Source organism: Mirounga angustirostris, unplaced genomic scaffold, assembly GCF_029215605.1.
Source record: "Mirounga angustirostris isolate CCGP_5_RB_7025 unplaced genomic scaffold, mMirAng1.0.hap1 SCAF_15, whole genome shotgun sequence".
Classification (NCBI taxonomy): Eukaryota; Metazoa; Chordata; class Mammalia; order Carnivora; family Phocidae; genus Mirounga; species Mirounga angustirostris.
The window spans coordinates 29,842,177-29,857,718 of record NW_026991723.1 but is presented as its reverse complement, the minus strand read 5'-3'; the positions used below and the strand labels follow the sequence as shown (position 1 = coordinate 29,857,718).

The following is a 15,542-nucleotide window of genomic DNA, read 5'->3' as shown; positions in this document are numbered from 1 at the left end:
TTTACTGAATGCTTATTATGGACCTGGGTCACATAAGTGCTTTGCATACACTATCTTATTTCGTAATCACAAGAACTCAGCAATGATCTCCATTTTACAGATGAGGAAACTGCCCAAAGTTGTTCAGCAAGTAACTGTCACAGCCAGTACTAGATCCAGTCTGACTCCAGAGTCCAGGTTCTCAACACTGAATCCCAAAGAAATGGTGCCAGACTCCGGCTGTCATTCAGAGGAGCCACAAGGTAAAATCCCAACCCCAAGGGAACTGGCAGGAACGGGTCCAACCCAGCGCAGTAAAGACAGGTGCCTAGGCTGAGAAGCGAGCTCCGAGCTTGTACCTTTGCCGGCGGTTTCCGCGCGAGGCTTGGGGGCAGAGGGATCCATCCGGCCAGGGGGAGGGGCCGGGCAGCCTGGTTGCGTACAATACTCGGCAGGCGGCCGAGGACCTGGAGGAGGCGGCGGGCGGGAAGACTGAGGCCAACGCCACTTCCTGCAGCCCTTCGTACATCGCCCCCCTGAAGCGCGACGCCAGCGGACGAGAGGGAACACAGGTGGAGCCCGACAGGGTCCAGGGAGAGGGGAGGCGGCGTCCCAGACAGCGGCAGAGCTGGAGAGCGCTGTGGAGGCTGGCAAGGCGGCGCTCACCTAGTCATCTCGCGTTCCGCCGGGGGAGAAAGCAAGCGGGCAAGTGGACCCCTGACCCTCCCTTTCAGAGTTGGCCCTACCTCTACCTTCCCCTGCAACTTTCAGCCCTGGCTCGGAAAATCCCGCGAGATCGGGCCCCTGAACTGTCATTGCGGTCTCGCGATAACAAAATCTTGGTTCACATGGGCGGAGCAGTCTTCCTGCCTTCTTGGCCCCGGGAAGCGGGTTAACACAAAGGTCCGCGACCGTTGCAAGTATCGCGAAGTTTGATATCGCCTGCCTGCCGGTTGCGCGTCTTACGGACAACAGAGGGATCTGAAGATACCCGTGGGCTCGCACCTGCGGCAGTCCTTAAGGGCTGACTTACAGCTGGAGACCGTGTCCGCGATCGCGGCCTGCTGCTGGCTTATATCTAGTACTTCCTCGTGTTCCTCGTGTAGCGCATGCCCAGGAACTTGAGGCGAGTGACTCCCTCCTGGAGCGCTCAGCGGGGTGGGACACCCGCCCGGAAGCCAACGCGTCACGACACTCGCGGGAGACTGAGTAAACTTAGTGGTCACACACTAAAATATAGTCAAAAATAACTCTTGTGAGTACAAACCAGCAATACATGCCGTAAATAGAAGATAAAGGTAAAAATACTATGAAAATTTAAAGTGTCCGTGTACCATCCACAGTTAGAATGGTTTGTGAGGCATTATGGGAAAACACCAAGCAGGCAGTCGGGCTGTTTTTGTTAAAGCATCATCAGAACAACACACTACTCACAAGTTAATGGATACTACTTTTCTAATACTTTGCCAGACCTTACACGTTGATTCATCGAAAAAAAAATGGTTTCTGCACATGTTAAAATGTTTTCATATACTGTAGGATATTTCATTGAACTAGATTTGCTTGAATGGGCCTGCATTGGTTTCCTATTGCTGCTGTAACAAATTACCACAAATTTTAGAGGCTTAGAACAGCACAAGAGTATTAGGAATACCACAAATTTATTATTGTACGGTTCTGTAAGTCAGAATTCTTCCTTGGGTCTCATTAGGCTAAAATCAAGGAATCAGCTGGGCTACATTCTTTTCTGGAGGCTCTCCAGAATCCGTTTGCTTGCCTTTCTACACATTCCTCGGCTCATGGCCACCTTCCTTCTGTCTTCAAAGTCAGAGTTGTTGCCTCTCTCTGAGCCTTCCATAGTCACATCTTCCTCAGATTGCAGCTGGGTAAGATTCTTTGATCTTATGATCAGATTGGGTCTACCTGAATAATGCAGGATAATCTTCCCATTTGAAGGTCTGTACCCTCAATTATATCAGCAAAGTCCCTTTGCCAGCTAAAGTAATATATTCATGAATTCCAAGGATTAGGATGTAAACATCTTTAGGGGCTCATTATTCTACCTACCCAAGGGTCTAAATGAGGAAAGCTATGTTTGTTTGCTGCCAAGAGGTATCTATACTTTGAGAGATACTAACAATTAGCAATATGTTTTCATAAAATCCTTCATCTAGAGTAGCCCTTATTTCTGTTTACCAACAGGTAGAAACTTTGTATCTAAGAAAAACATCTAATTTACTCACTATGTGTGAGATGTTGGCCCTCACACATGGTTGAGAAGTTATGTCATTTAACCTCATTGCTTAAGTGTCCTCACCCATGACAACAACCCATGGCAAGTTACAGTAACCTACATGAAAAAGTGTTGTTGTAAGTATTAAATAGGTTAAGTAAAACATCTAAAACAGTACCTGCCATAGGAAGGAATATGTGGATTGCTATTACTGTTGTTATCGATGGAATGCATCCACTTGAAAGTTGCATTCTACATAACCATTGCTTCATTTTAATATTTTGGCTAGTAGTTGGTAGTACATTATTACTTAGATTAGAATTTTAGACTACATTCTAACTTAAAGCACCATGGATTGTAAGGCATATTATTTAGGTACAGCTGAAAAAAAGAAAAAAGCTGCTCATTATGTAAATTGTAACTCTTGATTTTTAACATGCATCCTGATACTGGAAATTTTTAAATGTGGGGGAAAAAATCTGCTTCTTGGAATTGATGAAATATATCTTTTTTACTTAAATTCTTTTCACATTGTCTCCAAAATTAATGGCAATTGGAAATTTCAACCAAGCTTACTTTTTTCTTTTTACAACTACCAGAAAAGTTTGATTGTTCCCCCCCACACACACTAAAATAACTAGTTGTGTAATATTGTCTTATTTTTCCAGAGGTCTAATAATTTAAGACCTTGATTTTTTTTTTTTAAGTTTTTTTTTTTTTTTTTTTTGAGAGAGAGAGAGAGAGCATGAGGTGAGGGGGCAGAGGGAGAGGAAGAAGCAGGCTCCCCACTTAGCAGGGAGCCTGGCACCCTGAGCCAAAGGCAGACACTTAACTGACTGAGCCACCTAGGCACCCCAAGACCTTGATCCTTAAGGTCTGACATCTAAATAGAAGTGATCAAACAAAATCAGAAGTAAATTTTTATTTAAATGAAAGAGGTCATCTGGTTGAAGGAATACTGGTGACTAACAGAGGAGGAGGGGGCCTTAATTTCTGAGTATTAATTATTTAACCTCACCACCATGTTTATGATGCATAGTGAAGCAGAAAAAATCATGACATAAAAATATGTGTTAGTGAATTAGATGCCTCACAAAATTAGATATCCTTAAACATTCCTTCCCCCACTAACAGTAGTTTTTGTCTAAGGCCATTGCAAGGACATCCTTGTCTAGGTGCCGATGTTGTACACATCTAATACTGTAATGCTAACCACTGCAAAGTGAATTTGAAAGTCTTGCAAAATATTTGGGAATTCCTAAAGTCAATATAAATGATCTTGGATAACTAGAACATGTGCAAAACCATTGGCAAAGGAGGAGCTAGCAAAATTAAACTTATTAAAACCACAAAAAGAGAAGAAACACAGAGGATGATAGCATAGACATTTCTAAAGAATATTACTTGAATATCAAAGAGACCCTTGAGAAAAATGATTCTAATATTTTATCAAAGAAATTTTTTTGTGTTTGCAATACAAAAATTAAATATATACCTATATGTGGTTCATAGACCTCCAAAGTTGTGTGTTAATTCAGCAGAAAAGCTCAAGAAAAAAAAAAAATAGGTGTGTATTTCAGTTCATTTGGCCTGCTATAGTAATACCACAGATTGGGTAGCTTATAAACAACAGAAATCTATTTCTCACAGTTCTAGAGGCTGGGGAATCCAAGATCAAGGCATCAGCATGGTTGTGTTCTGGTGAGACCCCTCTTCCTGATTCATAACTGGCACCTTGGTATGTCGTCATACAGTGGAAGGGGCGAGGGAACTCTGTGGTATGTCTTTAAGAGTACTAATTTTATTCATGAGGGCTCCACATGTGTGTATGTCATCACTTTGGGCACTAGGATTTCAGCATATTAATTTTGAGGGGACATGAACATTCGGATCATAGCAATATGAGAACTTTGAACTTTGAAAATTTCTTAGTTAGATGATTTTAGGTTGTAGCATTCCTCCCTTGATAAAATGTCCCAGCCTCTGTGTCAAGGGAAAGAAAGGAAGAATAGATGAGTAAGAGCAAGGTAAACATGGTAGAAATAGATGTGTCCTTTATCAATAAGTAATCTATAGATTGGCTCAGTTGGTTAAGCGACTGCCTTCGGCTCAGGTCATGATCCTGGAGTCCCGGGATCGAGTCCCGCATCAGGCTCCCTGCTCGGCAGGGAGTCTGCTTCTCCCTCTGACCCTCCTCCCTCTCATGCTCTCTGTCTCTCATTCTCTCTGTCTCAAATAAATAAATAAAATCTTTAAAAAAAAAAAGTAATCTATAGAGTTTAAAAGGCAACATTATTCAACAATATGAATATACTTAACATTTCTGAACTGTACACTTAAAAATGATTAAGAAGGTTAGTTTTCTGTGTGTGTGTGTTTTTACTACAATAAAAAAAAAAAAAAAAAAAAAACCTGGGTCAACAAAAGGACAATTTAAAACTTGAGCCAAGTGTAGTGAAAGATACATAGTGAATGGCAGGTTAGTGCTAGGAATGTGATGACTATTACATCTTGAACCTTCACCAATGCCATTTTTACTTAATAGACTCATTGAAGAAATCTCAGAGGTCCTCGATCCAATGCTCTAACTTAAAGATAATAAGATAGTTTGAGAAATGTTAGCTTATTTTACCAAGGTCACAAATAGCAAATAACAAAATCAGGATTAGAATACGATTCTTCATTCTTGTTCCAATATGATAGGTGTATAAAAATACTATTTCATAGAAGATATTTTTAAATTTGAAAAATTAAAACCTATGATTCTATTTCTTGTACTATTCCATATCTCATGTCATGTAATAAGCCTAAAAATTCTGCAACAAAACACCAAGACCTGCAGGTTGAAATACTATTATAAAAACACCCAAAATGCATTGCTGAGAAAAAAAAAAAAAAGGTAAAATACTCATAGGCCAAAAATAAGGAGGAAACTGAAAACCAGCTTACTAAGTTGGCACTTATGCCACTGCTGTACCGGAGGCATTTGCCCATCTCAGTTACAGAAAGGTCTGAGTTTATCTGTCTTATGGGGACAGAAGACATGGTGTGAAGCTCTTACAAGGTCACGATTTGGAACTGAGACCCTCATTTGAAATCAGAAACCCTGAAAGGCAACACCCTCAGTGAAATTACTGGGTAGAAGAAAATCTGGAAAGCAGAAAAGGGGGAGGATGAAGAAGAGAGACTTGTCTGTCATGGCATGGGCTCTTTGGGCCGGGTTGTGTGTGTGTGTGTTTGTGTGTGTGTGTGTGTGTGTATGTATGTATGTGTGTCTATTTCCTTTGACATTTTGAAACCACTGCCATATCCCCAAATGGATTTAGGATTTGAATTCACATAACCCGTATGACCTAGGAAACCCCAAGCCAAGATAACATAATGTAGTGTCAGGTTAATTGCATCCAGGTTGGAAGAAGGAAGCAAGCTCATCTTCTCTAAAGGAAAACATGTTAAAACAAAGATTCCTCAAAGTTTCCAGAGATAAATCCCAAACAGTTCATAATTCCCAAACTGTAAAAAAAAAAAAAAAAAAAAAAATGCATAAAACAAGCCACCATGAACAAAAGCCAGCAGGGAAAACATGCAAGAGAAATAGACTCTTAGTGATTTCAGTTAACAGAAGTATTAGATACAAGTGTTGGTGTGTAGTTAAAATATTTACTGATATATTTTGAAACTGAAAACATGGAAAGAAAAAAGGCACTGTCAGAAAACAGCAAATAGATTTGTTAAAAGAACCAGAACTTCTGGAAATGAAAACTTTAATTACTGAAATTAAAAACTCTATGGTAAGTTAAACAGCAGATTAAACACGCCCTAATAGAGAACTCATGAACTGAAAGATCTAAAGAAATGACTCCAACTGCAGAGCAGAAAGTCAAGTGGAGGGAAGCCTGGGTGGCTCAGTTGGTTAAGTGTCCGCCTTCAGCTCAGGTCATGATCCCAGGGTCCTGGGATCAAGTCCCACATCAGGCTCCTTGCTCAGCAGGAAGCCTGCTTCTCCCTCTACCTGCCGCTTCCCCCCTGCTTGTTCTCTCTTCCTCTCTTTCTCGATCTATGACAAATAAAGAAATAAAATCTTTTATTAAAAAAACAGTCAAGTGGATGGAAATATAAAAGAAAGGTTAAGAGAAATGGAAGGTAGAATTGAATTTCCGGAAGTAATGAATAGGGAGGCTGAGGGGGAAAAAAATGTTGAAAGAAATGAAAAATGAAATCTCAGATTCAGGAATCATAGTGAATTGATTGTAATACAAAAAAATAATTAAAATAAAATTAAAGGGCGCCTGGGTGGCTCAGTCGTTAAGTGTCTGCCTTCAGCTCAGGTCATGATCCCAGGGTCCTGGGATCGAGTCCCACATCGGGCTCCCTGCTCAGCGGCAAGCCTGCTTCTCCCTCTCCCACTCCCCCTGCTTGTGTTCCTGCTCTCGCTGTCTCTCTCTCTGTCAAATAAATAAATAAAATCTTTAAAAATAAATAAATAAAAATTAATTAATTAATTAATTAATTAAATTAAATTAAAATAATTAAAAATAATAAAATAGTAATATATAATATATATATCAGTATTTAGACACGTTGAAGTAAAATTACAGAAGCAACAAAGAATCTTGAAAGCAGCCATTAGAAAAGACAGATTACCTATGTGGAATAGAATGACAATTTAACTGATAAAAGTTAACTGACAACAGTTAATAGTAACAAGAAAGTCAGAAGACAATGGAATAGTAACTTCCAAGTGCAAAGAAAATAACTATCAACCTAAAATTTTATAATCAGCTAAACTATAATAAGAGCAAAATAAGAATATTTTCAGACAAAACTAAAAACATAACACCAGTGGACTCTCATGACAAGACCTTTTTAAGGATTTTGAACTAAAAAAAAAAGTGAAATGATCTGAAATGTAAGAATGATTAACAAAATGAATAACCATTGACTGTATAAAACTATAACAATGATGATATAATTTGGATATGTAAAAAATAAAGGAAAATTAAAACACTGGACAGAAATAACTTAAAAATGTGATAATAGTGGAAGACTTTAAGGTATTTGAGATATTTCTGTTGGAAAAGAGAAGAGTAGAGATAACTTTTACTAAGCAAAGTATTCACATTAAGTGTCAGAGTATATGTAAATGGAATATTAAAGGAATGTGTAAGTTCTTAATAAAAATGCTAAGAATATAAACATCAGACAAAACAAGATTTAATGTAAAATGCAGTGAATGTAAAGAAATTAACCACGTAAATGATAAAAGTCTTAGGTTGCCAGGGAGGTAAAAAGTTTTCAATTTATCAACGCTATTAACAGTTCCAAATATATGAAAGTTGTCAGAATTTCAAGGGGTAAATGATAAGTCCACAAACATGGTAGGAATTTTTAATATTCTTCACAGTAATTGTAAGACTAAGAAAAGTAGAATTGAGCCACACAATTAGCAATCTTGATCTAGTAGACGTGTATAGAATACTCCATTCTATTGTTAGAGAATAAACATCTTCACAAGCAAATAGGAAACATTCATAAAAATTGACCATGAGGGGCGCCTGGGTGGCTCAGATGGTGAAGCGTCTGCCTTCGGCTCAGGTCATGATCCCGGAGTCCTGGGATCGAGTCCCGCATCGGGCTCCCTGCTCCTTGGGAGCCTGCTTCTCCCTCTGCCTCTCTCTCTGTGTCTCTCATGAATAAATAAATAAAATCTTTAAAAAAAAAAAATTGACCATGAATTGTGTCATAAAGCAATTCTCAACAGCTTTCCAGCAATCTGATTCATACAGATCATGTTCCCTGATCCCATGAATTAAGTTAGAAGTCAACATTTTAAAATTATGTTTAAAAGATTATATATTTGGAAATTTAGAAACACTTCTAAATAACTTAGGGGTCAGAGTTTTAAAAAATCATGATGGAAATTAGAAAATAATTGTGAAGCAGAGTTAAAAATATGTTTTTAGGCTCTTTCAGCTTGAAGTCCTAAAATGGCAAACCTCATGTTTTAATGTAAGATAGTCTTCTGTATAATATTTCCAAAGGAAGTCACCAACATAGATTTTATGATCCTAACTCCTCATCTACATTGAGGATATAACAGGGCTGGCTGAGAGGGATTAGAGGATGGGAATGGGAGATTAGAAGAAGAGATTTATAAGGCTATTATAGTGCTAAATCCCACACTTCAAGACAAGCAAGAGGCTTTAGAGGGATCACTTGGAAAGTTTAATATGCATCCCCTGGAATTTGTGGGACATGGTGGACCATTTGCCTCAAACCTTAGAAATCTGAAGGACAAGTACTACGGCTGGCTAACTGCTCTGAAGTTGAGTAAGAAAAGTTGATGCATTGGGGGCCACCGCACAAAAGATGACAAAAGGATGCACATTTCCCCTGGAGCAGATGTGGGTCTTAGGTGAGAGGAAGCCAGCAGTGACTTCAAGATGACCCTAATCAGGGATCTGGATAGCTGGATGCCTAGGGGTAAAGTACTGACTGAAGACCACAGGAAAGCACCCTGTGAAAGATGTTTAAGGACAGTCTATGCAACTACATTATAGTTAAGTAAGACCTTTCCTGTTCCTTACTTTATCTCCTTTTCCCAAGATTAATCCTGGAAAAGTCAGAAGCAGCCTAGTAAGTAGGGGAGGAAGGCAGAGACATAATTCTAATAAAAGAAGCAGTCATACTTACTTTTCTCACTTCACCACCTGTAGCAGATAGGAGCTCTGGTAGAGGAAGAACTTTAAGTTTGAATGAGGGTAGAAATCTTAATTTTAATATCACAGTTGACTTAACTGCTAAACAGAGACTTTCTGCTTATTTGTCTAGTCGCTAAAAGTGACCACAAGATTTTTTATTGAGAAAGACCAAGAAGACTTATGTGATCTTGCCTAATTTCCTTTTAAGGTTATAGAGAAAAACTAGCCCTTAAAGTGGGTTTGAATGAAGAGTACAGCAAATAAATGAATTTCTATTCTAATTTCATCTAATGGGTTCTGTTGTTTCAACATCCATTAGGACTGAATAATAATAGAAATACTGCACATCAAAGTTAGTAAGAAATTAGTACTTAGGGAGTAAGAAAATGCTTATACTGAGAAAGAAGAAAAGCTGAATGATCTATACTTCCAGAACAACTAGTCCTAAAGAAAATAGAAGAAAAATAATGAACAGAAATTAATGAAAGAGTAACACAAAATACAATAGCAGTAATAAAGTGAAAAGTTAACTCTGAAAAGAAAAATAAAGTAGGCAAACCACTGGTAAAATGCATCAAAAAAAAGAGGAAAAAATACAAATAAACATTAGGAATGAAAAATAGGGCAAAACTAAAGCCAATTCAAAGAGTAGAAAAATATGGGAGTATACTCTAAGCAATTTCATGCCAAAATTTTAAAGGTATATTTCCTTAAAAATATGTCAAAAAGGAAAAGAGGCCCTGAATGAAATTATAACTGTTAAGAAATAACTTAAGTCAGTAGTTGAAAATGCCCGTCCAAGGAAAGACCAGATCCACATGGCTAGATAGGCAAATTCTACCAAATATTCAAGGGAATAGATATATTCAGTATTATATAAACTCTTCCAGAGAATAGAAGAAAAACTCTCCAACCTATTTTATCGACTTAGTGAAATCTAGACAGCAAAATCTAATAAGGACAGTATGACAATTGAAAATTACAAGCCAACTGTAGTTATCATGACTGATGCAAAAATTCAAAACGAAATACTAGTGAATCAAGTCTAACTTTGAATAACAACAACAATAATAATAATGCATCATGACCAAGTTAAGTTTATCTCAGGAATGCAAGTATAGTTTCAAATTGGAAAATCTAGTAGTGTAATTGATTAATAGATTAAAGGAGAAAAATTCTAAGATCATCTCAAGAGATGGAAAAATAATTTTATAATATTCAACCAAATATTGGCAAGATAGCAATAGAAGTAAACTTCCTTATTCCAAACCTGTAGGAAACACTAAATGGCAAAATGGTACACACATTCCTTTTAAAACCATGAACACAAAGATATCTCTTATCACCACATCTGTTCAACATTGATCCTAGTCATTTCAATAATAAAAGAAAACTAGATATAAATTATAGATATTAGGAAGAATCAAAACTGCTATTATTTAGGAGAAGATTCTGAGTTGATGGTGGAGTAGGAAGCACCCGGAATCTGTCCCCCCAGCTAGGCAATAACTGAACTGGCAGAATCTGTCTAATGTAACTATTTTGGAACTCTAGTTTGTTGAGCGCTTGCATCTTCCAAGGGGAAGACTTGGGACAGTGAATTGTGGTTAATTTTGGTCAATTTCAGATCGTAGCACAGTAGCAGCAACCCATTCACCACCCCCAGCCACTAATTGGTAGTTGTGCATGTGTTTCTCAAGCAGCTTGCACAAAGCTGTGGGAACTAGAGTGGACAAAAAGAATCTGTGTTCTGATTGCCGATTACTGCTTCCAACCAATCACAGAAGCACAAAGAAGAAGCAGCCATTGTTGCACCTACCCCCATTGTGCAAGCCCCTCCCTCTCTGGCTGAAGTGATAGCCAGGGTATTTAAAGGGCCAGCCACCCTTTTCCCCCTGCTTCATTTTTTTTTTTGCCTTTTTTTCTTTTGGGAGCCAGACAGTAAAGAGTAGGACATTTGAAAAAAACTGCATACATGAGGAAAATTAGAAAGTGACCACACATGCCCAGGGAAAGGCTCAGAAGAGACCCAAGAAAACATTGCATTTACACAAGTTGATCCTAGACACAGAGACAGCCTACAACAACAAAAAAAACAATAACAAAAACAGCAAATCCTGGTGAAGGTAAGAATCAGATATCCTTAGAGTTACTACATTATTAAATTCAAATGTCCAATGTCCAACCAAAAAGATCACAAGACATACAAAGAAACAGGAAAGTATCACCATTCAAAAGAAAAAATAAATCTGCAGTAACTGTACCTGAAAAAGAATTAATGGCAGATACACTAGATAAAGACTTTTTAAAAACTGTCTTTAAAATTGCTCAAAGAACTATAGGAAGATATGGAGAAAGTCAAAAAAAATGATGTCTGAACAAAATAGAAATTAAAGAGATAGAAAACCTAAAAAGAAAATGCAAAATGAAACGCTGGAGCTGAAAAGCACAATAACTAAAATAAAAAACTCACCAGAAGAATTCAAAAGCAGATTTGAGCAGGCAGAAGAATAAGTGAACTTGTAGATAGGAGAATGGAAATTATTAAGGCTGAGGAACAGAAAGAAAAAAGATTGAAGAAAATTGAGCAGAGCCTAAGGGGCCTGGGGACACAATAAAATGGACCAGCATACACATGGTGGGAGTCCCAGAAGGAGAAGAGTGAGAGAGAAAAAGGGCAGAGAGAATATTTAAAGAAATAATGGTTGGAAATGTCCCAAATTTGATGAAAAACATGAATATAAACATTCTAAGAAGATGAACTCAAAGAGACCCATACCAAGACACATTATAATCAAACTTTCAAAAGCCAAAGATAAAGAGAATCTTGAAAGCAACAAGAGAGAAGTAAATCATCACATACAAGCGATCCTCAAGATTATTAGCAGATTTCTCATCAGAAAGTTTGGAGGCCAGAAGACAATGAGCCCATATATTCAAAGTGCAAAAAGAAAAAAACAAAACAAAAACCTGTCAATAAAAACTGCCAAAACTGTCCTTCAAAAATGAGGGAGAAATTATGACAATCCCAGATAAACAAAAGCTGGTTCATAACCACTAGACCTGCCCTACTATAAATGCTTAATGGAATCTTGCAAGATAAAATGAAAGGTCATAGAACAGTAACTCAAATGTTTATGGCAAAATAAAGATATCAATAAAGGTGTATACAGGGGAAATTATAAAAGCAGGTATTATTGTAACAATGGTTTATAACTATGTTTTGTTTGTTTTCTATGTGATTGAGGAAACTAATACATTTAAAGAAAAAATCATTAGTTATAAAAGCTAGTATTACTGTAACCTTTGTTTGTACGTCCAAGTTGTGTTTTCTATGTAATTTAGAAGACTAATTCATTTAAAAGAATTACTTATGTGTGTGAGCACACAATGTTTAAATGTATAATTTTGTGACATCAAAAAAACAGGAGTGTGGACAAAGCTATAAAGGAGCAGAGTTGTTTATATTATTGAAATTAAGCTGGTATAAATTCAAATTAAAGTGTTATAACTTAAGGATGTTAAATGTAGTGACCACCAAAGAAAATAGCTGTAGAATATACACAAAAGGATACGAGAAAGGAATTTAAACATTTCATTACAAAAAAATATATATCTTTTTTTTTTTAAGATTTTATTTATTTATTTGACAGAGAGAGAGATAGCAAGAGCAGGAACACAAGCAGGGGGAGTGGGAGAGGGAGAAGCAGGCTTCCCACCATGCAAGGAGCCCAATGTCGGGCTGGATCCCAGGACTCTGGGATCACGATCTGAGCCAAAGACAGACACTTAATGACTGAGCCACCCAGGTGTCCCTACCCTCCTTAGTTCTTACATCCCATTTGTCCATGGCACACCCCCCCAAAAAATCATTTAAACACACACACAAAAAAAAACAGTAATGCAGGAAATGAGGGACAAAAAGAGCTATAGGCATGTAGAAAATAAATAGCACAATGGAAGAATAAGTCCCTCCTTGTTAGTAATTATTTTAAATGTAAGTGAATTAAACTCCAATTAAAAGACAGAGATTGGCAGAATGGAGAAAAACACATGAACCAACCATATGCTGTCTACAAGAGACTCATGTGATATTCAAAGACACAGATAGGTTAAAAGTGAAAGGGTAGAAAAAGATATTCCATGCAAACAGTAAACAAAAGGTTGGTGAAGGTGGGGTTATGCTAATATCAGACAAACTAGGCTTAAAATCAAATAAGTTACAAGAGACAAAGAAGGACATTATATATTAATAAGAGATTTCATTAATACTTGGACTATCTCCCTTCACTCATTTACTCAAAAGTGTGGCAGCATAGAAAATTAGCTGAGAGAAATACCATAGAAAAATATTTTGCCCAACTAGAAAAGTACTAATGAAGATATATTTTTCCAAGGAATTAAGTAAACTCTAAAAAATCCATTACATATTCATAATAGAATCTTTTTTCCCAAAAGATTCCAGTTAAAGTAATGGGAATTACATTTGAATAACATCTAGATAATGCAAAAACTGTAGATTTACTTTCATTAAGCAAGATAGAAATTTTAAATATCTGGCTTACATTAAAAATTGTAGGTTGAAAATGTTTCCAATCTTTACCCTAGGGTGAAAAATGTTTTCAGATTACATGATTTGTAGGGTCCATTTCAAGGCTAAAATTCGATGTGATTTCTGTAAAAGATAACTTTTCCCTAAGTTATTTTAAGACCACATCACTTCATTATTTGTGACTTTACCCGGATTTTCATTGCTTAAATTCTTTATTTTTTTCTTAATATTTTATTTATTTATTTGACAGAGAGAGAGAGAGAGCAAGAGAGGGGACACGAGCAGGGAGAAGCAGGGAGAAGCAGGGAGAAGCAGGGAGAAGCAGGGAGAAGCAGGCTTCCCACTGAGCAGGAAGCCCAGTGTGGGACTTGATCCCAGGACCTTGGGATCATGATCTGAGCTGAAGGCAGATGCTTAACGACTGAGCCACCCAGGCGCCCCTGCTTAAATTCTTTAAACAAGGTAACTGTTTCAAAAGAGAATCAATATACATAGTTTAAAGTGGTAAAAATCACATTTTTAAAAGTATGCTTATGTACTTAATAAAGATGGTTGCCAAAGTTTTACTTTTCAAATATGTTCCTGAAGGGAGTGACACCTTAGGAACCATGAAACAGTTAAAAGGGAATTCTGTGGTCATTACAGGATGTGCAAACTTGAATGGGAGTTTATTCTGAAAGCAAATATAATGTTGTGCTTCCTTCATAAGTATCATTTTATCACATTGCCCTATATTCATCAATATATTTGAATGAGATGGCATGATCTGGGATTGACAGTGTGTGGTTAGTAAGAAATTAACTCTAAGAATTAATTAAAACAGGGAAATATGAAAAGCATGTAAAAGTTAAATGAGTTTATTTTTAAATTTGATACTATTTTTGTTAATATAAAGCAACTCTTTCAGGGGAACTGCTCTCTCCAATTTATGCATAGATTATTTGACAGACTGGTTGAAATATTCCATACCACTTTTGCACAGTAGAAATGAAAAACCCAAAGAATTCATATTTTCAAGACTGTTAGCACCTTCTCACATTTCAAGAATTTGATATTCAATTTCTGTAGAAAAACATGGGCTTTATTTTTCTTACTGTTATTTATATAGGTCATTTTTACAAACAGATTCTCAGTATCTAACAGCCTGCAATAATTGCATTTTCTTAAGGTCTTCTTGCATTTATCATTGTTGTCACAATAATGCCTCTTGTGGCTGTGAATTGTCCTGAGTCTTGCCATATTCACAATCGTGACAAGATCTATCTTTTTTTTCCTATCAACTTTTTTATTGCTTTTCTTCAAGAAAGATTGTATCAGTTCCTAAGTGACAATTTACATATCTGGTAAAGTGGGACATTATTGCTATTATTTTGGATGGCAATTAGGAGAAGCAGAGAATATGATTGTGGGTTCATACATGGTTATTATTAGAAAAAAATTATTTGACTAAGCAAAATAAGCCTATAACCAAAACAAAGGTGATTTAAGCAAAGAAAGTCCCCATTCTCTCTTCCACTTCTTAAAAAACTTAGGTTTTTTATTCATATGCATGGATATTCTTTTTTTGTTTATTGAGATATAATTGACATAACATTCTATTAGTTTCAGGTGTACAACATAGTGACTCAATATTTGTATATATTGTGAAATGATCGCCACAGTATGGTTAACATCTGTCATCATACGTAGCTAAAAAAATTTTTTCTTGTGATGAAAGCTTCTAAGATCTACCCTTTTAGCAACTTTCAAATATACAATATGGTATTATTAACTATTATCACCATGGTGTACCTTACATCCTAAGTGGATATTCTTGAAGGAAAAAAGAAAACTACCACTTCTTTCCACTTTTAGGAATTTTAACTATTATATGGTGACAAATATTACTAGTCTAAAGGAGTATAGTACAAATCTTATCATCTACATTATTCAAAACAGGTCATCCCTCCAAGCTGGTCACAGTTTAATAGAGGAGAAAGGGCTGTATAATGTGATAAATGACATGTACAAAGGGTTCCTTCATTTTCTACTGAAACTAATATCTTTCAGGCTCCAGATATAAATATACAAACCAATG

The 15,542-nt window shown here is 36.7% G+C and overlaps 1 protein-coding gene and 1 long non-coding RNA gene across 4 annotated transcripts in view; one reads left to right on the top strand and one right to left on the bottom strand.

Moving 5' to 3' along the window:
- ERCC6L2 (ERCC excision repair 6 like 2) overlaps positions 1 to 1,103 on the bottom strand; it is a 131,852-nt gene extending 130,749 nt beyond the window's left edge. Inside the window, exon 1 of one of the 3 annotated variants that reach the window (XM_064579485.1) lies at positions 985 to 1,103. Coding sequence is in view for 1 of the 3 variants with exons in the window: in XM_045882363.3 (XP_045738319.1) it covers positions 339 to 384 (46 nt within the window). In the remaining 2 variants the exon portion in view is untranslated. Of the gene's footprint in view, positions 1 to 338; positions 502 to 645; positions 745 to 984 lie in introns of those variants that run through there. The other 2 variants (XM_045882365.3, XM_045882363.3) reach the window with 2 other exon arrangements.
- Positions 1 to 14,525, top strand: part of LOC123849618 (uncharacterized) — a 150,005-nt gene extending 135,480 nt beyond the window's left edge. The window contains exons 3-4 of the long non-coding RNA XR_006792114.3: positions 101 to 242; positions 497 to 14,525. This is a non-coding gene — a long non-coding RNA (uncharacterized LOC123849618). The remainder of the gene's footprint in view (positions 1 to 100; positions 243 to 496) is intronic.
- The last annotated feature ends 1,017 nt before the right edge of the window (positions 14,526 to 15,542 follow it).